This window comes from Urocampus carinirostris, chromosome 7 (genome assembly GCF_059441175.1).
Source record: "Urocampus carinirostris isolate Australia breed hairy pipefish chromosome 7, RoL_Ucar_1.0, whole genome shotgun sequence".
In the NCBI taxonomy this organism is placed as follows: domain Eukaryota; kingdom Metazoa; phylum Chordata; class Actinopteri; order Syngnathiformes; family Syngnathidae; genus Urocampus; species Urocampus carinirostris.
In genome coordinates this window covers 40,277,455-40,301,271 of record NC_142355.1, presented here as the reverse complement: position 1 = coordinate 40,301,271, position 23,817 = coordinate 40,277,455, and the positions used below count along the sequence as shown (strand labels likewise).

Here is a 23,817-nt window from a genome sequence, read left to right as displayed (position 1 = left end):
GATCGTGACTGCAAGGCTGCTCACTGATGTCTCTATTTTCAAGGATAATGATGTCTTCCAGTGAACGTCTGGGCCTATAATTATTCAATGGAGGGACTGGAATGCCAAAAGAAGAGGGTTTTTTTTAATTTATGCGTAACTCCACTCTGTATTTAGAGGCCCCCAGTCGAATTGTGCACTTCGTCTTTGTGGAGGGAAAAAAACTCACTGGTACTGAAAATACTGAAATCAAACTAGTGCACATCCCTGCAGTCAAAATTTCACCAGGTTTGCACAGGAGTCCAATAAATACTTCAACCAGATTTGAGATGGGGTTTTTTTTGTTTTGTAATGTGAGTATAAATGTGTCACTCCATATACAGTATCATCCTAATTGTACAGTACGAGTTTTTCAGTTGTATAGTTTTCATTGGTTTAATCACCACATCAATATTTTGATGATTTCAATCATACAGTGAAAATTAATGCACATCCATTTATTTAAATTTGGTTGTTTTTTTTTTTACTTTTTCTTTTATTTACTTGACATATCAATATATCCGGTCATCTAGTTCTTATGCAATCTTTACATTGTTCTGAGTGGTGTTCTGACTTTCTGTTGGGGGAGGCCCTGAGTTTTGCCTTGAGTCTTGTCAAACCGCCTGCTAAATTCAGTCTGGAGAAAGTGCTGGAATGAAGCTGAAAACTGTGGGATTTTTAACTGACTTATATTTTGTTTTTGTTATAGCCTGACATGATACGCCCCTCTTGTATATAAATGATTGTCCGCTATTATGAAAAGGGCACTTGTGAACCCATTAAAGCCTTTGTCTGTACTCACAAGCCCAGAACATTCTATTTTATTTGTGTTTATTGTAATAAAAACCTCAATGGGACTTATTCACACGTCACACTGGGTATTTGTATATTGCATTCTTTTGGCTTTATTATTGTACTGTTCTCAGCTCAGGGATGCTGCTGGAAATGTGAATTTCCCTTCGGGGATGAATAAAGTATCTATCTATCTATCTATCTATTCACTCCAACGTTTGTTATACCCTGTGTTTCTGGCAACTTTTGATATTTAACTCTATTCCTTTCATTTATCAAGCAGTGTAAAATACCCCAAAACGTTAAATGACATCACCATTCCTGAATTTAAAATGCTGTTTTGTCGGCCTGAAAACAATGTAGACGGTATGAAGTACTTTAATTAAAAACTACAATGTTTGATTATTCTGTTCGAATACGGAAACTAGGGGCGGACAATACTGGGATTTTTGGTATTGTTTCGATGCGAGTACTGTATATACAGGGTAGTATCGATCCATACCCATCCAATACAGATACTTTTGATCTGAAACTTATTCACACACACTCAGACTCACACACCAATAGCAGCGTCAGCCATGCAAGGCAAGTAAATAAAATAAAAACAGCACAAATATTTGAGGCATTAAAATCGTTCTGTTTTTACTATAAAAATACAATAAAAACAATAACAGTTTGGAAAATAAATGTGAATATTTCTAATTCAAAACAGCAATGTAACAAAATACATATATAACATGGCATCTACAATACAGACGCTGCCCTACTTACGAACGAGATTCCGGACAATCGTTCGTAAGTTGAATTTTTTCGTAAGTTGCTCCAGTGCAATATTTTGTATGAAATGTATGTTTAAGGTTATATATATATATATATATATATATATATATATATATATATATATATATATATATATATATATATATATATATATATATCTCTGCAGCACGGCGGCGCAGTGGTTAGCGCGCGGAGTTTGTATGTTCTCCCCGTGCTTGCGTGGGTTTCCTCCGGGCACTCCGGTTTCCTCCCACGTTCCAAAAACATGCATTTCAGGTGAATTGGCCGGTCCAAATTGTCTCTAGGTGTGAATGAGCGAATGAGTTGTCTGTCCCTGTGTGCCCTGCGATTGGCTGGCAACCAGTTCAGGGTGTCCCCTGCCCACTGCCCGGAGATGGCTGGAATGGGCTCCAGCCTCCCCCGCGACCCTAATGAGGATAAGCGGTACGGCTGATGAGATGAGATGAGATATATATATATATATATATATATATATATATATATATATATATATATATATATATATATATATATATATATATATATATTTTTTTTTTTTTTTTTTAAGACTTGTATAAGTAGCCTGTATTGTTTTGAAACTGAAAAATAAACGTTTAATAAAATGATAAGCTCGATAACGTTACAAAGCAGGCTGAATGATAAAGCATAGTACTGAAAACAATAGGCGTTGACATTCTGTGGTGTGTGAAGCCCTTTGAGACTCCTTGTGATTAAGGGCGTCACATATAAACATGACTTAACTATAAAGATAAATAAAGTTAAGTTTAACTTACTTTTGGAAGAGTTAGGCAACTTCCTCCTCCGTGGTAAAAAGTAGCTGAAAAAATAAACGATCCAACCATTTTCTCAACCACATCAAGCTTTCTTATTCCACTCATTTCGAAATAAACAGCTTGCCTCTTCTTTACACTTTAGACCAACCATATTGAATGGATGCACAAGATATTAAACAATAAAAATTTCTAACTTCTTAGCGCGCTGGAGATACAGTATAGAATGTTTACACAAGAACTAGGAAGAGAAAGAAGATTATCAGTAGCGGTCGAAAGAAGCACTACAGTACTGTCCTGTTCTTGGAAAAAGGTGTACACAATAAAAAATCTAACTGACAGCAATGTCCGTATATTTTTCGACACCCCGAAAAAAATTACCGTTTTGCGTAAGTCGAATGTTCATAAGTAGGGAAGCGTCTGTTCCTTCCATTGCACAATATTTTAAAAATGCAGTCAAAGTGCAAATATTGTAAACAACACTTTATTAAAATCTCTAGCAGTATAAAAAATGTACTACAGCAGCTGTTTCCGAACAAAAGTCAAGAGTCAAACAAAAACAAAATCAGTAATGTAACAAAAATACAAATAAGGAATAACAATGTAAACAAGACAAATAGAATACCTTCATTTGCTGAATATTGGGAAAATTAAGTCAGTAGTCCAAATTGGATCAAAATTGAAGGGTTTAATGTATGCATAACCTTACGACCCACTAACAACATTATTACAGTGATAGTTGTACTCAGTATCGATCCGATCCAAGTACTAGTTCGGTATCAAACATATTGATATTTCGATCGATCCGCCCACCCATAATGGAAACCGACTTGGGGTTTCCTACTAACCAGCGAATAAACAATGCAGCCTAATCTTACAATAACGAACATGCCCTAACTGTGTTTACAAAGGCTATTATCAGGTGCATTTCATCACAGTGTAAAAGGTTATGCATAAAAAGGAGGGGGAAAATCCGCAAAGCTTCATCAAATCAACCATGCAGCAGTCTGCTTCAGAATTAACCCCTATCCATCAATTGTGTTCATGCATGAACATATCAAACAGAAACGACAACATTCTATATCATGCTCACTAGTCAGAAAGCTATGAATGAATTAATAGAGCACTAGTGATGTTCCTTTCCAGCAAAAATGCCCAGGATAATGTTTTCAATCACTACATGCTCTAGGGCCATTAGCAATTAATTGTGACCCAAATTAAGTCAATCAGAAAGCATTTAAGTCTTTGATGCCAGCAATACCATAAGTATTCTAACGAAAGACTTGCAACTGAATAATACTATCAAATGTTCTTTTAATTCCTGTATGTCCTCCTCCATCCCAAAGCCGGCGTGCACCAGGCACCAATCTCACAGAAATCCCAGCAAACTATTTCAAAGGAATAAAAGACCTGAACATGAAGTGACAGAGCTTCACTTTCCAGCCCACGACATCAAAGCAAAACAGTCAAGCCACGACTGCTATGACAATTATCCTATATCAATAAAATGTCAATGGCTTGCTAATCTCAAACTTCCTTCTCGCAAAACTGTAGTCTTTGTTCTTTTTTTAAACCTTTTCCAAAAAATCCAGTCTTCAAAGTGGGGATTTTAAAGAAAAGTGTGTGTCGTTGTCAATGAAACATTGCTGCCACATTATGTATGTATTAACCTACTCACTGCATAAATGTGGCAGCAACAGGACAGACATTGTATCAGATAGTATATATTTTTCACAATTCAGTTCACCGGAATATAATTAATTGTATGTATTGTATAGATATCAGTTTAGTATGGTCTAAAACAGTGTTTCTCTGTCATGTTTGCGGAGTTGAACCCAAATGCTTTGAAGCTGTATTGGGGGCAGGGTTCTCTCACAACCCCTCTCTCTCTCTCTCGCCCTTACTATTTGGTCACTGACTTTCGAGCGTTAAATTCCAGCCCATACCTGTTATCACTTGTCCTGATTACCCTCCAATCACACTTATCTCTCTTCAATATTTAAACACTCTGTATCCTTGCTTCTGAGCTAGTAAGTACTCTACATGTCACGTCTCAAGCACTCTTGCTTCAGCGTTTGGGTTTCCAGCTTGCTTGCATTTCCAGATCACCAGTGCTGCCTAATGAACTCTTGGGCCCTCACTATTTAGACCAGGGGTGTCCAAACTTTTTGTAAAGGGGGCCAGATTTGGTGTGTTAAAAATGTAGGGGGGCCAACCTTGGCGGACATTCTTTACATATAACAGCAATTAATTTAAATACATTCCAGTAAGCCGTTTTGTGTTTCACATTTGCTTTTTCATTTTAATTTCAGCTATCTTAAGCATATGTTTTGGTTCCTTTGAAACATGCAAATCAAAATTCAATTGACATTGAAAATTGAAATTAAATATTCACTTAACTTTACTTTTTTTCAACACTTTAATTAACTTTTTTGTAACAGTTGAAGGGAAGTTATTGTACTCTTGGGTGCAAGTTACATTCAGATGCTTTGTAATGTCAACTAGAAACCCCAAATCAGCCAGCCAAATAGGGTCACTTAGTTGTACCACAGGTTGTCCTTTTTTTAGCCAAAAATTCACAGATTTCTTGCCAAAGTGAGTAGAAGTGTGACAGTGCAGAACCCCGACTGAGCCATCTCACGACATTGTGATGGACAACATCTCCATATTCCGCATGAATCTCGCTGAGAAACTGTTGGAACTGACGGTGGCATGGCGCTCTGGAGCGGATATAGTTAATTGATTTTATCACCGGTCCCATAACATGTTCGTATCGGAGATGTTTAGCACACAGAACTTGCTGATGAATGATGCAGTGGAGTTTTACAGCTTTCCCTCCTTCTTCACTTACTTTGTTACTTATTAGTGTTGCTAATCCGCTTTGTTTGCCAGTCATCGATGGCGCGCCATCCGTAATTATCCCAGAAATTTTATTCCACGGGAGTTTCATGTTATCCACGGCAGCGCAAACAGAAGAGAATAAATCTGTTCATCTTGTTTGGTTTTTCAGGCTCTGAAGGTCAAGTAGTTCTTCAGTAAAATTCATTTCGTTGTCCACTCCTCTCAAAAAAATAAGTAACTGAGCAGTGTCAGAGGCGTCTGTGCTTTTGTCACAAGCTAGTGAAAAAAAGTCAAACTCCTTTTCTCTGACTCCCAATTGTCTTTTGATGTCCGGAGACCCCTCCTCAATCCTGCGCGCCACAGTGTTATGTGCCAGGCAGACTTTGGCAAACACTTGCTGCTTCTCAGGACAGATATTTTTTACCATTGTCATCACACGGTCTTTGATAAATTCACCCTTGTTGAAAGGTTTGCAATGCTTTGCGATTAGCGCTGCTACCTTGTAACTAGCCTTTGTGGCATTCTCGTTTGACTCTCGAGCTTTTGTAAAATATTGCTGCTGTGAGATTAAGCTAGCTTCAAGATGTTTCAGTTTCTCACTGCGTTCATTACCTGTGATCTTGTCATATGTGTGAGCATGTTTTGTTTGGTAATGTCGCTTCACATTGAACTCTTTAAAAACAGCCACTGTTTCTTTACAAATGAGGCAGACACAGTTGTTACGTATTTCAGCAAAGAAATAGTCCAATTTGCACCCATCCTTCAACCGTCGGCCCTCGCAGTCAACTTTCCTCCTTTTGTTAATTGCCGCCATTTTAGAAAATTGGGGGGCCTCACATAGTAATTTGCTGTTCCTATTTGAGCCTCTAGATGGCAGCACTTAGAACACGCAGGTAACAGCGCTGCTGCTCAATGTATTACCGGTACATAATTCTACACGTGGGCCAGGCGTTATTGATTTTATGACGGAGGCTGCAGGCCGGATGAAAATTGACCACGGGCCGCATTTGGCCCCCGGGCCGGACTTTGGACATGTCTGATTTAGACCCACTGGAATACCGATCCCTCACCTACATCCTTGACCACAATTAACACCTAGCTACTTGATTTCCTGTGTACCGTACGGCACCCGAATAAACAACCTCTGTTCGCTGTACTAACCGATGATTCTGCACTTTGCTTCCGCACCACCCTGAGTCGGTTCTTGACATTCTTATGTGGTGGGTTGGGCCCAAAAATTGGATCGCAGACCCGTTTACAGTGGCAAAGAATTGCTGAGAAAAGAAAAAAAGAAATACCTCAGCGCCATTTAAACTCCCGAACAATTAATGGCGATAATTCTCTGAAATTGTGAGTTGTCACCTGCCAGTTCACACCTCAGAAAAAGACTGCAAAAGTTTGTTTACTCATGTTGATCATGGCCAAAAATGGATAAAATGGAGAATATATAAGTTAAGTATATAAGTTCTCTTGAAGACAAAGCAGCAGATGTGAAGCATTTTGGATTTCATTGAGCATTAAAATGAATATTATTGATTTAAGTCTTTTTGGCTTTGCTGCTTTGGTTTTAATGTTGATATGTTCTATCTCTGGTTTAAACTGCAGCATTCTTTCATTCAAAATAATTGAGAGGTGGATTTTTTTTTCTTGATTTGGGTCGCGGGTTGTAATTAGAGGGGGATGATGGGTCAGTAAGTCAGAAAAGTTGAGGATCATTGGTCTAGAACAGTGGCTTTCAACTTGTCTGACTACCCTATCATTCTAATTAGAAACCGCGGCCCAAATCAAGAAAAAAAAGATCCACTTCTCAATTCTATTAATTGGCGTTTTCCTTGCAGTAGGGAACAATCACAAAGTTGAAATTTTGCTATCTGAGGGAACAAAATCCAAATTTTCAGGAAACCATTTAGTTTTGTTATTTTATTGTTTGTTGTATTTCAATGTTTATGAATTTGGGGAAAATATTATGCAATACAAGAGAAACAAGATAAAAATCATTCAAAAAAGTTAGCTATCTGCGAAAGGCGAAATTCAGTCTGCTAGAAAACATTTTCAGGAAACTGTTTATTTTCATGTCATTTTATTGTTCGTTGAGTTTTGATTGCAGTGCGGCGGTTAGAGCATTTTCAGTACAGTTCTGAGGTTATGGGATCAAATACAGCTACCAGGATTCCCTTGCAGAGTTTGTGTGTTCTCCCCTTGCTTGCATGGGTTTCCTCCCACATTCCAAAAACATGCATGTCAGGTTAATTGGCGGGTCCAAATTGTACCTAGGTGTGAAGGAGCAAATGAGTTGTCTGTCTCTATGTGTCTTGTGACTGGCTAGCAAACAGTTCAGGGTATTCCGTGCCTAGTAAATACTGTTTTGAATAATAAGTAAAAATACAAGTCAGAAATTTAAATGTGTGATTTTTTTTTTTAAATACTTGATAAATTTGCATTTATTTGACATAACATGAGCCTCCGTATAACTGTCGGCCATCTTGCTGCTACGGGTAACAGAAACAAACAAAAAGCCTTTGCAAAGAATAAGAGAAAAAAGTTGTGGTTTGGTCACTTTGAGTCACTGTAGTTTGTACTCTTCATTGTGCTTTGTAGCTCTCATTTTTGGTTGCATTACACAATATCGCATCTTCAGGTCATGGACCTTTGTCACAATGTTGATATCAATATTGTCTGCTCTTCACGTCCCGCTCTGCCATCCCAGAATGTTTATTCCAGGAATGCCAGGCGAAAGTATTGGGCCACTGAGTACTTTTTGTCATATTGCCATATTTCAGGTTTGAAATTTAAAAAAATCTACAAAATTCTAAACTAATCTAATCCAAAATCTAAAAAATTGAAAAATAAAAATTCACAGATCAACAACCCATGAGACACAATCATGAAGTGCTAAAAATTATTTCAACATTTTATATTATATTTATAGCGAAAAAATAAAAGAAATGCTTGCAAAAATATTGCCCCCTATTCTCTCAGCTCAATTACATAACACGAAAAGTTTTGTGATGTCTTTTGAATGATCCGATGTTGAACTAAGTGAATAACGATTACAAACACGAGCAGCTATCTGTAAGAGTCGGCAATACATGAAAATGGGGCACAGGTTCACCTCCCAACAGGACAACAACCCTAAACATAAAGCAAAATCTAAAATGGCATGGTTTAAAACTAACAACAGGATTCGTACAACCTTTTCATGGCCAAATTCAAGCACTTTTCATGCACTTTGAAGGGCAATTTTTCCAGTACCTTCAAAGGGAGAACAATAGCGCCGATAATTTTTTTGTTGTTGCCTTGGACTAAAATAAAGGTGCTGTCTGACTACTAGCACATACTTTGTTCCATTTTGCGCAGTTCCTATCTATGATCTACAATCTTTTTGTGCCAATGCACTGCTATAAACTGATGTTACTTATGCCATTCTGCTTCAACAATTCACACGCAGCTTTAATACGTCACACTTGTTAACAAACACGTAAAAGGTTCTTATAGTTGTTAGCTAATAATGAAGTTTAATACGGAAGACCAAAAAAAGAATATATAAAAAGCATAAAAATTAGCCAAATTTTGACTTGTTTTAAGGATATTGATTGCTCCTAAGCAGAGTGCACTCAATCTTTCAATCTTAGAAGTCGTTTGCGAGCCGAAAGTGAGCCAGCCAAAAGACCAGCCTTACAAAAATTCCCATGACTAGTCTGATAAACATGTCCTCTTAGATGTGACAGTAGGGGGCAGTAACGCTTTACATGACAACTCGATATTGAGGACTCGAGCCACAATTGCTGTCATTTTTATGCACTTTTTTCTTTTTCTTCATTTAAAAGCATTAATGTAATGCATTTCCTGACCTTGAAAACATAACATTAAAATTCAAGCATTTTCAAGAATGTTAAGCACCCGTACAAACCCTGTAACAATATAAAGGTTTTAGAATGGCCAAGACCTCAACCTTGTAAAACATGATACAAAGTAACTTAAAAACAATTGATCTACTTCTGGCCTCTCAAAAACACATTTTATAAGTAACTGAACATACTAACACAGTATTAGGATAAGATACATATTGTTTCTCGAAAATTCTCGTATTTGGAGTTGAAGAGGGGCCACTGTAGTCATTGTTCGATTATTAAAATATGTCACTGAATATGTTGTCACTATCTCATGGGTTTTCCAGCTAAATTACTTTTATTCTTCAATCATCGCCTTATTAATTTGATAATCACATTATTTATTTCGTTTTCATATAAATGCACCTTATTTGTATCCACATATTTAAATTAAGTATTAACTTTCTGGATTAATGTGATGTTTCAGAGCGTACATTCGATTGATATTTTCCCAGTAGTCTCCAAGTGCCCTTTAGTTGTATCATAATTCATCAGAACCCCTACAAAATCCAGTTAGATCCAGTCTGAACAAAGGTTGATTGTGAAGGTATCTCTCCTTGAAATTTACAGCCAATGTAAGTTTCATTTTCTTTTTTGTCAAATCCTATAATACAGAGGGGGAGACATTCTTCAATGCCTTTTTCCTATAATACAGGGGGGGAGATATTCTTCAATGCTCTTTGGTGAGAGTATTCTCCTGATCAACCGGCCCAGAGTGACTGCTCTCTTCAGCTTATTTTTTCTTTGACAAATAGTAGGTCTGGTCCCGGGAGTTAAACATGCAGCGAGACATTGAATGTCTACGCCAACATTATGAAATAGCTTTATTTTACAAAAAACTAAATGTTCATAGACTTTTCTTTCAGTTGGCGCAGAAGGAGCCAATGCCAGCGGAGCCGTTCTGTTTCCGGGTTTGTGTCCCAACAGCCAAAGGCTTTTGACATCTGTAACATGCAAGCAGGAAGCATTCAGCCAGTGAGCTGACAGGACACTGACAGCGCTGGCACATATTGACATTTGAGTTGTGTGTTTAGAGCCGTTCAGACTAGAGAAGCAGATAGCCAAATCGGATGCAAAACTGCATCAGTAATATGGCCTAAATCATACTCTTCCTCCAATCTTGATGGGTTACAATATGATCTGGGCTCACAGTCTGAATTTGGCCCAAGACCTATTTAATGTATTTTATCGGCAATAAAGCACACCAGAAAACTCCAAATTGCCCAGAAATATAAAGGTGCCCCTGATAAACCAGTGCGCTTCATGCATGGACAAAATTGGAAATTCCTTGTGAAATTATTAATCAGTTGATAAATGTTATTGTTGACCATCATTGCATAGCAATGGTGGCAACAGGGATCAAAATGGGTAAATGGGCAAAGGTAACAGCATCAATTCCTTACCACGGAGCTGCTAGGGACATGGGTGTTTGTTCACTATTCTATTCTATTCTATTCTATTCTATTCCAAGCAAACTTGTTGTCAAACATGGCAACAATTCCAAGCCTTAACCAGCACTTCACAAGAAATCCTAGCACTTTATAATCCTTGAAAACACAACATTATACTTCAAGCATTTTCAAGGATTTTAAGCACCCATACGAACCCTGACCGTATTTTGCAGTCAATATGGCACACCGAGTCATAAAGCGCAGTTTCAAATTTCTGGCCAATTTGGGGTTTTTATGTGCATCTAATAGTCCAGAAAATACGGTAAACGTACAAGTTCTGGGAGGATTCATCTTGTGGCACAACATTATCAGTTTCTCTTATGACAGAATAGCACTACAATAGATGGAAAACCCGACTCCCACGTGCAACTGAGTCATTGAGATGAGCAACTAGCATCTTGATGTGTGTATTGTGCTTGTGTGTGTCTGTGCATTCATGTTTGAGAGAGAGAGAAAGAAAAATTGTGTAGGAGGCCTACCATATGCTAGATGGGCCGTTTCAAAAATAATGCAGCAGGTGAGGATAGATATGACAGCGATGGATGCATGACAGCTTTGTTGAGGCTTGTTCAAGACATACTAACGAATGACACGTGTTACATATAAACTAAAATAACTTAGATCCAGCATCGGCAACCCGCGGCTCAGGAGCCGCATGCGGCTTTTCAGCAATGCCAAGTGGCTCCCTGGCGCTTTTCCAATAATATTTACAAATTGGAAAAGATGGGGCAAGGAAATATATTTTTCTTTTAACATGGTTTCTGTAAGAGGACAAACATGACTCGAAACTCTTAACGTTTTTTTGATTATGTAAAATGTGTGCAATAACTATTACATTTGAACTACTTATCTGCATTTATTCTGTACTTTTTTTCCTCTCTCACGTATGGCCTGTATTGGAGCCGAAGATAACGCAAGCTCTGCCCCTTTTAAAGGGGCAGCATCAATACCTCTTGCATGACTCAACCTCTCACTACAGAGCCAATTTCACCAGAGAAGTCACATTCATTGTGAAGGAATGCAATCCTGACATAGCAAAATAACTGTTTATTAAGTGTTTTTTGATATTTGTCAGTACATATTAGTACTTTCATGAGAGGTCTCCGGTTCGAGATCGGGTGGAAACATTTGAAGGCCTGGAGAGGGATGGGCCCCATCATAATTCATTGATATTGTAAGGAAGTTAAACTTGAGGTTGTATCCGACAACAGACTAGTCATGTGGTGCATCATTCTCTACTTGATCAAGTAAAGTTGCAGCAATAACAATATATCTTTGACGACTGATTTGGAATCTACTTCACAGTTTTTGTGTGTATTTACGTACGTTTCACATGTTTATGCTCGTTTTAGGTGTTTACGTACGTTTTGGGAGTTTTTCCTTGCCCTCATGTAGCTTTTAGATCAGGGGATGGTGTAATAATAGTCTGTAGTTGGCAAAAATCTGTAGTTTGTGCAGCCCTTTGAGACTCCTTATGTTTAAGGGCTATACAAATAGACATGACTTGACTTGACTCACTTTATGAATCAAACTCCAGTTCCTGAATAGTAGTCCCTAAGGTTACCACTAGAGACCACTCGAGAGCACCTGTTTACGCCAATTTGTTTCTTCTCTAGAGTAGTACAGCTGGCTTCCGCAGCAAGTTTGTTGTGTTGCATCTTTTTAATCACATTCCATAGCATGTCCTGTTTTGTGACCTTAGCCATGAGTTCCAAAAGGTAAACATTAAGGTCCTGAGAAAAAAGGAAATAACAATTAAACATAACAAGAAGTAATCGAAAAACACGAGTTTGGTGTTCGTGTGAACGAATACTATACAGGATGTTTGGAAAAGATGTTATCTCCTTTGAATATGTCTAATTAACTGTTATAATAAATATATGTATTTCCCTATACTAATTAATGCAGGATCTTCTGCATGCGTAACTGTTTTTGTTAGTGTAGCATGAAAATTGCAAAAGTAAAAAAAGGACTGTTAAAAAAAAACACAACACAAGCCCCACAAAAGATGAAAAAAAAAGTTATTCGAGCAAACCTAAGAAATGCACATAGTTGATGAATGAGTTGCCATCATAACTTTCAGCCAGGAGATTGCGGCAGGGAGTAACAAAGTTAAGGCATGGGACTCAAAAAAGAATTTGATCATTGATTGAATGTTCATAAGTATACATAATTGTATAATAATTGTAAACAAGAAAGAGTTAACTGTCAGGTCTGTAGTTGAGGTGATGTGACTAAGACTTCAAAGAGTTCAAGGAGGTCTAGTGAGTATCTTAGAGTACTCGCAACGGTTCAGTGCTTCGTGGAATTTTTATCATTCGCTCTTGTTCACTGGCAACATGCCAAGCTTTGTTAACTCCTATATTTCATGGTCTTGTCGCCAAGGCGTTTTGTCATAGTTCAATCTACTTGTGAGTATTCATTCTGCGTCAATTCATATCGTTGTATTTGGTCGGTTTGTGTGAGTATTCCTTAAACTTTGTAGCAGGCATGAGTTGCAGAGCCTGCTTTCATGAAATGTTGACTACGTCGATGATTGGATTCAGGAACTATGGTGTTCTTTTTCCTACGTACCCTTCTGTAAATAAGTCGTTTCCTAAAAGCTTATTTTTGGGACTACCTTTATGGGATCCACACCTTTTCGATCTCACCAGAACCAAACAGGTTTCTGCTTTTTACAATACACAGATTTTGTTTAGCCCTGGTTTGTCATCAAGTCTTGTTTGTTTAGCCCTTAATAACAAAAAGTCTCAAAGGGCTGTACAGACTGAGGACTACCATAAGACCATCCCCTGTTTTGAAACCTACATGAGGGCAAGAAAAACCCAAAAATCTTAGCATGTGGAAAATGAAAAAACCTTGAGAAGGGGCCGCACATGACCAGGATGACCAATCTGCAATAGATGTTGCAAGGGTATCAACCGACAATACACAGACATCATTGACATGAAATTGAGGAAATAATAGAATTTACGATTGACGGCTTCCAGAGCACGTCAGGTTGTCTATGTCTTTCAAAACTGTCAAAACTCTTGTTTTTTTCAATTGTTAATATTTCCATTGTTACCTGAGGTACTATTGTGTTTGAATTGTCTGTATTTTTTATTTTAATTGTTGAGTAAGTAGGCATTGTTTTAAACCCGTTCTACCTTAAAAAGATAGTGTGTCTTAATTTAGTATGTCCCGGTGGTTAAAATAAAATACATAATTCTTTAAAAAAGTAAACCAATGTTTTTGAAATTACGCAAATTATTATTATCATTTTGAAGAACATCAACTAAATGATGTTAACATAATTGTCTCTCATCTTGCTGCTATGGGTATCCCAAAACCTCAGTAAAATGGTCACGTTGAGTCTCCGTAGTTCATACAGTATTCTTCTTTTAGCACTTGTTTTCAGTTACACTACATCACAGGTGTCAAACCGGCGGCCCGCGGGCCAGATCAGGCCCGCTAGGGGATTGTATCCGGCCCGCGAGACAACACTCAGAGAAGCGCAAGAGAAAAACAAGCTGCAGGTTGAAATATGTCAACTTGATGTTGCCAAAGCCAGGTGCCTCTCACAAAGACACTGTACTTGTATTTCTCTCTCTCTCTTTCTCTCTCTCTCTCTCTCTCTCTCTCTCTCTCTCTCTCTCTCTCTTTTCCACCCTTTCTCTCCCACTCTCTGTCTCTTTCACTCTCTATGTCTCTTTTTCTCTTTCTTTGTTCCTCTTTGTCTCTTTCTTTCTCTGTGTCTTTTTAACTTCATTTGCTCTAACTTCCTTTTTTCTTTTCTCTCTTTTCTCTTTCTCTCTTCCTACCCTTCACACTTTCTTTCCTATTTTCTCTCCTTCTGTCTTTCTATTTCTCTTTGGATTTCTTTCTTCCTCTCCCTTTCTTTTCCCCCTCTCTCACGACTTTTTATCTTTTGTTTCTCACCCTCTCTCTCTTTTTCTTTCTCTTTAATCTACTAGTCCGGCCCCCGACAGAATGTTTGTTCTATCGTGTGGCCCCTGAGTCAAAATGAGTTTGACACCCCTGCACTACATCATTCAGCGATGCCTGGTGAACAAATAATACACACTGTCCCTTTAATTGCCAGGTGTAATTAGCACATTTCAAGGCTTGAAATCCTCTGTGCATCATTTCCAACTTTGTAAACTCAAGTCAGTCACTTTGAAAGATACGTCTTTTCAACGTGCATGCATGGATTAAAAAGCAGCATAAAACACGTAATTACAACTATAGAAGCAAAGCTAGTAATGGGTATTATGTGGCTCTTCGCTTTTACGCTGTGGAAATCGTTGCACTGACTGGCTTACATCTCAGAAATTTCCCATTAAATTATGTCATTTATTTGCAAATCTGCACCGTCATGAACATTTTTGCGCTTTGAATACAGTGATTTACTCTCTTGCATATAAGGAAAAACATTCCTCCGGGTAAGATTGATAAAATTAACTAAATATTCACAAAGCTGTGGTTTGTCGTCACGTTGGCCAATCACAATCCAAAATCATCCATTGGACCTTTCATACAGGTTTGCAGCCAGCATTTTAAATAGGACATACTACTATGACATCGTCTTGCACTAAAAAAAACTCTCACTACCCCTACCGCTAGGCCAAGAGTCAAGACTAGTCCATCCCAGGATAAAGACACAAGGATCTAATAAGTTCAATAACATTTTAAAATTTTTACGACATGGTTACAAGTTGATAAGTATAAACAGGGTTTGTACACTTTTTCATGGCCAAATTCAAATTCATTGTTTAAAGACTTTCAAAGCCAGTTTTGTAACTTTATCTTTTTCCAAAGTGCTGTGGTTAGCACTGTCACTGGACACGCGAAAGGTCCCTGGTTCAAGACCACCGGAAACATTTGTTTGCCTGGAGAGGAACGGGTCCCATCAGGCTGTACTTGCCCAAGACACACCACAGGAAATGGTGCCCCTACAGCCTTAGTGGTTAAGGGATAACCAAACCAAACTACTGAAAGAAGAATTCCAGTGTGAATCATACATTTTGCAAATATATCTGCAATTGACATAGGCGATTTTTAATTTATCAAGACATAGATTTTTCAAGATTTTTACATCTTGAGAAAATCACATGTATATTTGGAGGCATTAGCTCAGGAGGTAGAGTGCTCGTCTTGGGATCAAAAGATCGCAGGTTTGGTTCCCGGCTCTTCCGTGTTATATGTCGAAGTGTCCTTGGGCAAGCCACTGAATCCCTAATGCCCCCAATAAGCAAGTCGGCGCCTTGCATGGCTGCATGGCCGCTATTGGTGTGTGAGTGTGTGTGTGAATGGGTAAGTGTGAAGCACATTGTAAAGTGCTTTGGGAGGTCTTCATTGACTTGAAAAGCGCTATATAAATGCAAATGCAGACCATTTGTGGATCTGCACAATTCATGTGTAAATAACCTTGACACACATCTCTCCCCATATAGGTGTCGAGTAAAAGTGACATTACATTTCAGTTGCAGGAAGTTCTTCCCATTGATATGAAATTGACCACTTAACTACCTTCAGGTAAATCAATTCTAGAACTACCGACTGAGAGCATGGAGCATGTTTTCATTTTACGATCACGATCCCTACGAGGGTTTATCACCATGAAAAGGTTGGCTTGGTGTCCTGCAGGACTGAGGATTTCTCCTACGCCAGGCACAAGGGAATTTATGAGCTGACTTGTAGGGTGAGAAGAAAGGAATACCCATAAAAGCCAAAACACTGTATCGATTTATTTAAGTGTAACTGTCACGACCCAGAATGGAATCTCGGATTCAATTGAGTTCGTTTTAAAGGAATCTTTATTGGATTGAGCTGAAAGAGCTGGCTTTGGAAGCCGATGGTTGTTGGTCGCTAGCAGCGTTGGACTGAACGGCAGTTCCGTGACAGGTGGGCAGAATCCATACGTCTTAGCGGGCAGGTCGATGGCCAGGGCAGGAGAGTAGATCGTAAAGCAGGGCAGAAACAGGTCGGAACTAAAGGCAGGAATCTTTGGTACTTGGTAATCTGGAGAAACACACAGGAACACAGAAGTACGCTCTGACGTCCTGGTCTGGACGCTGACCGCTTAAGAAGTCAGCCAATCAGAGAGCGCGCTCCAGTGCGCCAAACGATTGCCATAGGTGTCTTCACTTCGGCAATCATGACAGTAACATTTATTAACTGAAAGTAAAACTGCACAACTGAATATTGCTTATTTGCAGCATAGGGCGCAGGCTCACCTTCTAACAGGACAACAACTCTAAACATAATGCGAGATGTAAAATGGAATGGTTTAAAACCAACAACATAAAGGTATTAGAAAGCCCAAGCCAAAGTCTAGACCTCAATCATTTAGAGCATTTGTGGAAAGATCAGAAAAATCTAAGCACAAACATTCATAATTACAATCAAACCTACAGGAACTTCAGCTGCTTTGTAGGGAAGAATGGGCAAATATTTCTTTAGGTTTCAAGATGTGCAAAACTCATAGAGATATAGCCAAATAGACTTGTGGCTGTGATCACAGCAAAAAAGGTTGGACAAAGCAGTGTCTGAAACTTATGACAAAAAGTTACCAGACACCAGGGCAGACAACTCTGAAAAGTTTTCTGCCCAGCCGTAAATTTGCCTGCCCCATTTTTCACAACTTGAAACACAGTAAGACGACTAATCGCAAAAAAACATTGTTGCAAAGTATGAAGTCATGGTGGCTTAGGACTTAGATAGTAAAGTTTATATATTTAGGTTAATATTTTAGCTGTAATTTGCAATTTCACTATATTTTTCTTACCTGTATTCTGAGAAAAATGCTTAAACTGGGCAAAATTGATCTGCCAGTGGAACCATAAAATGTTTTTAGTGCGCTGTAACTGTATTTTACAGCAGATCTTAACCAGTTTCATCCAACAAAATGTGTGTTTGGATTTACAGTACCACCTCATGAGCAGATAACTTTTATATAAAAGAAAAATAAGATGTAGTCTGCTGCCACATACTGATATGGAATTCTACAGTTACTGATCACTGTAGGAAAGCAAAAATATTGAAATATCATGCTTTTTTGTGTGCAAAGATAAGATTGGGCATTTAACTGTGGCACACTAGACCAGGTCTCACGGCAGACTGCTGTGCCCCGCACACTGGTTGAAAGTCACTGCCTGCATGTTGGTTAGATCAGGCGATGGTGTAATTGCAATCCTGTGTAGTCCTGAGACATTTTTGTAATTAGGGCTATACAAATAAATGTAACTTGACTTGAATGTATAACAGAACAACACTCTAAAATTATAAATTATAAATCTACTTATAACATTAATTGCATGGATATGACATCGCTGTTTTCCTTCTGTATGTACCTGTATTTACTCATCTTCATTCATGCAATGTTTGCGTTGCGTCGTCTGCTACAAGCCACGTGAACTCCTCTTTCCACGATGCTTTTAATGTACTTTTACGTTTTGTAGCGCCATCAATTTTGTTAGCTTCTTTTGAATATTTCTTCTGGGGCTGAGGTTTTAGCTTGATTCCTAACCACTTATCCATTTGTCTTGTGTTCTCTGTGCACCTACTTTGAAAAATTATATGCAAATGCACGACCTTATAAGGCTCGGGAAAGACCGGAAGCACGAAGTTATTCGATGCAGGCTTCTGATTGGCTGGCGAGTATGCAAATTGCCTAACGAACCGAAATTCCGAAATCTCCGAACTGAACGAAGATTTCGAAATCGGAATAAAGTAAACGTTTGATTAGGGCGAATATTTTTGCATTGCAGACTTTTGAATTTTTTATTTGTTCACACAATGTCAAATGTCTAAACATTTTTGTTTCTTTACACTCTTGTGTCTCAAATCATTTTGATTTTTGGAAAATATTTTTTGTTTTTTATCTATAAGCTTAAGACCGGAAATATGGCATTACGTCGAAAGGTTCTTGGGGGGTCTATATGTTGGCAAGGCACTGTATAGGTTAACTTTCAAGCACAACTGTAATTACAAACAAAGATGAGGCCTGAGTCCTTCCGGACCAAAATTTGACCAAAATTTGGGGTATTTTGCATGTCTCTTTTCGATAATTCATTTCATTTAACTTGAATCAAATTGCAAATAAGAACTTGGCTTGGTATGTTGGACTATTTCATGGTGATACGATGTTGCTGTGGTTACAGATTATGCGACAATGTTCAGGTTTAAAAAATAATGAATCATTGCAGAGGTGCCTAAGGGCAAACAAAGAAAAACAATCAGTGACTTATTCAGACTATGAAAATAGGTATGCACTGAACTCCAGAACTGTTTTTTTCTGTTAAATTAACCAGAAAGAATATTTATATCATTTTATAAAAAATGATGATAATTTATGTATTTTTACACAGAGTTCACATCAGTATGCTTGAGGTTTTTTTACACAATGTCCCTTTAAGTACAATTAACTTACTTCCGGTGTCAAAAAGACATTTTTAAATCATGTAAATTACTTTTTTGTACTATGAGAATTGAATAAAATTTGTGTGTTTCCTCCCAGCACTGCGGTCTCCTCCCACATTCCAAAAACATGCATGTCAGGTTAATTGGCTGGTCCAAATTGTCCCTAAGTGTGAATGAACATTTGAGTTGTCTGTCTCTGTGTGCCCTGCAACTGCCTGGCAACCAGTTTAGGGTGTCACCAACCCACTGCCCAAAGATAGCCGGGATAGGCTTCAGCACGCCCGCGACCCTACTGAGGATAAGCGGTGCAGATAATGGATGGATGTAAAATTAGCAACTAGTTATATCCCAGTCAGTTTTTTAGTATCTTGTATTGTGCCTTTTTTAGCAAGTAAGTGCAAAAGAATTTTTTTTTTTTTTTTTTTTTTTTTTTTTTTTTTTTTTTTTACACTTTTGTCTTTTTTTTTAAGTGTCTCATTTTTTATTTTGGTCTAGGGACAAAACTTTCATTCTGTGCTACCCTAAAAAATGAGAATTTGCCTTTTTTTTAAGCCAAAAGGAATTAAAATGTGAAAATCCCTTCATTTCTAACAAATCAATTACTTAAAGGTTGTGCAGTAAATAAGTAATCTACTGTAAAAAGATATTTACACTGCACAACTTGAATGAGCCACACATAGTGATTGGAGTTTCATTTTGCATAGCAAAATACAGCTGATGTTATAATTTTCAACATTCAAACACTTTGAAGCTTTTTTCACATCATGGAAGTTCACTGTCATTTTATGATACATCATCACAACAAATCACTATAGCAATGATAAATGTAATTCACCCTGGTCATCCTGAAAGGGGGATACCACTTGTGAGGTCCCTTCTCAAGGTTTCTCTTTTTCCTCACGCTGAGGTTTTGAGTTATTCCTTCCCCGCATGTTGGTTTAAGATCAGGTAATTGTGTCAATGTAATCCTGTGCAGTCCTTTGAGACATTTTTGTGATTAAGGGCTATATGAATAAATTTGACTTGACTTGACTATTTGGAAAACCACACAGTGTAGCAGTGTTCCATCATTCTTCCTCATAACTCCATGCATATTGATACACTGTCCATTACATATTGCGCCACCTCCTATGCAGCTAGAAGTTTGCTTTCTGCCAAATGGACTTGAGTGCACAATGTGATAAGCATGAAATAAACAAATAACACATTACCGTTGATAAAGTTGTACGTTGAGTCTCACAATAGTCTTTACAAATATTTCATTCCCTTGAAAGAGTCAGAACAATACAACAAACTGGCATTTTAAGAAGTGGAGCATGTGACATCATATGTCTGGAAGGTAATGGTCAGGGTCAGGGGTCAGCAATAAATGATTGGTGAAAAATTAATGCCATTAATTGCGAAAAATTAATGGAATGGTTGCTTAAATTCATAAATCCATTTATTGCAAAATTTAAATAATTAGCAATTATTGCGAGTTTGCGACCCATTAATTGCGAAAATATTCGGGTTTTTTGTTAGTCGATTGCGTCAACAAACGTGCACATTTTCTCGCCGCGCGAGCATTTCGTATGCGGTCAAGGGCACATACACGCACAATCGGGACAGTGCATGCATACGCGTAAGCTACCGTGTTTCCCCCATTATAAGGCCCAGCTTTTTATGAGAAATGAAATTCAACCTTCCTGCAAATAAGAGGCTCATATTACCTATGAAAACCGTAGATATCAACGTTATTTAACAAGGCAATGCTTTTCTAAGAAATTTTTAGCGAAAATTTATTACTTTTGCACATATTTTTATTTCAAAACCTCAATTTTTGACGATGACTTTGAAGTAAGGCCGGCCTTATATTCGGGGAAACACGGTAGCTGTACGTACATAGTGTGGTTGCAAAGCAGCTTTTTATTGGTCGGGACAAAATCGGGCTTGTTGATTAGCTCACGTTTTGCCTCAAGCACGTACGTCGTGGATGCACATACGCACATGTTGTACACCACTACTATTACGCTGTATTAATTGTAATCTTCGCACGGTTATGGGACCGAAGGAAAAAATGGTTAGAGAGTACTTCACACAGATTGATGTCGTCAACGGCAAATGGCGCTGCTCATGTGGCGCCGAGCGCATCCAACGGCGCAACACCGGTTGGAGCAATTTGGAAAGCCACATTAAAAGTCAGCACTGCAGAAAGAAAGTGATGCAAAGAAGCAGGAGTCATCCAATTCTGGATCGATAGAAAATTTCCTGTCGTCACCTTCAACCGTTTGCCGAAAAGGAATACGAATCTTCAAGTGGCTACGGTTGGTTTGTATCGACCTGGAGCCTTTCAATGTTGTTGATCGGCCTACCATCAGGGACATCAGCAATACAGAGCCAATCTGCACAAACACCTTAAAGAAGTATTTGGCCTTGGTGACACAGGGTGTGCGACAGAAAATCGCCTTCGATCTGCCATCCCGATTCGCTGTGGTATTCGACGGATGGACTTGTTCTTCCGATTATTACGTTGGCGTTTTCGCCTCGTATATAAGCCCACGCGGTCGGGAAAGTGCTCTCCTCGGCTTCTCAACACTTTTGGATCCCAAGGCACAGACGGCTGAAAACCACCTGGTGTTCATCGAAGACATCCTTAGCAGGTACGGCAAGTCTATGGCCAACGTGGTGGCGCTTTGTGGCGACAACTGCAAGGTGAACAAAGCCATTGCAAAGCAGTGCAATGTTCCTCTGGTCGGCTGCGCCTCCCATCGCTTCAACCTCGCTGTCAAAGAACTCTTGAAGCCCTACGAAAAGGTGAACTTCTTTTCTATGCTGCTTACTTATATCTCACAATATCTATATTGAAGACAGAGTGCACTCTGTCACAGCGGTTCCACAATATTTTTTTCACATACCCCACGCGGCCACGCCTTCTATCAAAGGAATTTTACGCAAGGCGATTTTAAGCTGCTCAAATTTAGCATATTTCTTATTTCCTGTTTTACTTTTTTAAGGTACTCTGTAAGTTGAACTCCTTGATGGCTCGCCTGAGATACAGCACGCTTAGTGCACTACTGGATGAGTACACAGACCTTCGACCGTTGACGAGAAATGAGACACGGTGGTCAAGCACGGCAAAGATGGTGCGCAGGTTCTTCGAGCTGCAGAAAATTCTTGCAAAAGAAGTTTTCACCACCGACCCAAGGGTGATGGATTTACTTCTCAACGCAGCGGATGTTCATAAACTCACTCAACTCAACGGTGATTTGGCCAAGTTGGATTCTTTGACGCTTACTTTGCAGCAAGAAGATCTGACAGTCGCAGAGGCGAGGTACCTCTTTGATGTTGCAATGTCGTCCCATCCTGCCATGGCCCATCACCTCAGCCCCGACGCCGAAATCGTTCAAGCGCCTATGTTTGAGAGGGCTATTGTGAAAATTCAAAACCAAAAACATGGTCAACTTACGGCAAAAGAGCGTCAAGCAGTGGAGGCTCTCAAAGTCACCGAAACTGCACCGGTCGATGAAAGTCCAATAGATGAGTCATCGGATATGGCCTTCGGCCAAAATTTGATAAAACGGCGCCGCCTGAACATGATGCTGCCCACCTTTGATCAATTTATCGATACAACATTTATACTGCCAACTTCCAACATAGTAGAACGCTTTTTCAGTGCTGCCGGACGTGCCTATGCGGATTAACGGTACAACTTGTCAACAAATTGCCTAGAAGCCCAACTTTTTTTGTTTTCTAACAACCGCTTCTGGGACAGCGAATTTGTTTCCCACATCGTTTCATCTAATGAAAATCTCTAACATTTTCACTATCTCCGATTTTTCTATGTTGTACACATTTTTGTTCATAAATGAATGTGTAATAAATAGCAAAACCTCTTATTACTAAGGTGTCTTACTGCGCATGAGAATGTTGGCGTGAATGTTCTATCATTCACTGTTCATCTAACCTCGAGAATTCGCATATTAACTTAGGAGGAATCGACAAATTATAATTATAAAACAAGCCCCAACATGACGGTAGCTGATGTGATCACCAATAACTCAGAAGATATTTTTTGTACTAAAAGTAAAGATTAAAGGGACCAGTTTGTTCGACCATATTGACACGGCTAGTATACCATTAAATTACCAATTAATGGCTAGAAATCCAATAAATACCCATTAATTGGCCTTGCCGCAAAAAAATTAATTTTAATTTTTTCGCACTTAAATATTAATTTTTTTTCCAAAAATCAATTAATGATGACCCCTGGTCAGGGTAATAGCAGAAAAGTAGCTGCAGAGTTAGCATTCAGCTTCAATCCATTGGCAGTGATTAGTAAGCATTGTGAGGGTCAAATAGGCCTTGGAATTGAAATTAGAATGACAATCGAGAGATGCCTTAAAAAAAAAGGTTTGAGCTTGCATGGCATTACGTAAGGCAAAAAGAAAATCTGGCGACAGATACTTCTATCCTTTTCTCCATCTCTCCCCTCCAAAAATGCAGGATATATGACACGCTTTGACACGGTGCAGCATATTCTGCCACTCTGTCTTACTGAAGGGCGCATTCCTTTGGGAGGCTAAAGTCAGAACAGCCGACATTGTGAGAAAAATGCAAAGGAAAGCAAATTCCATAGCTCCTGCATGGCTGTACTGAAATAAACCCTCTCAACAAAATATAGCTGGTACAACACATTTAAAGACGCTTAACAACTAAGGCTGTCAAAAAATGTTGTCAGGTATTCATAAAGATGTATCAATACAGTCAGCTCCTGAAAGTTTTACGCTTTGGATCTGTTTACTTCGCTCAGTCCAAATTGCGTTTGCATCCACACTACTCTGCATAATGGATGATAGCGTACAGGTCCCCCAG

The 23,817-nt window shown here is 38.7% G+C and overlaps 2 protein-coding genes across 3 annotated transcripts in view; one reads left to right on the top strand and one right to left on the bottom strand.

The window, feature by feature from the left end:
• LOC148363322 (uncharacterized) overlaps positions 1-22,772 on the top strand; it is a 90,542-nt gene extending 67,770 nt beyond the window's left edge. Inside the window, exons 2-3 of the mRNA XM_088340063.1 lie at positions 21,149-21,759; positions 21,960-22,772. Coding sequence (XP_088196189.1) covers positions 21,149-21,759; positions 21,960-22,646 — 1,298 coding nt within the window. The 3' untranslated portion in view covers positions 22,647-22,772. The remainder of the gene's footprint in view (positions 1-21,148; positions 21,760-21,959) is intronic.
• Positions 1-23,817, bottom strand: part of abtb3b (ankyrin repeat and BTB domain containing 3b) — a 174,339-nt gene that overhangs the window by 145,142 nt on the left and 5,380 nt on the right. The gene's annotated exons all lie outside the window — the stretch shown is intronic.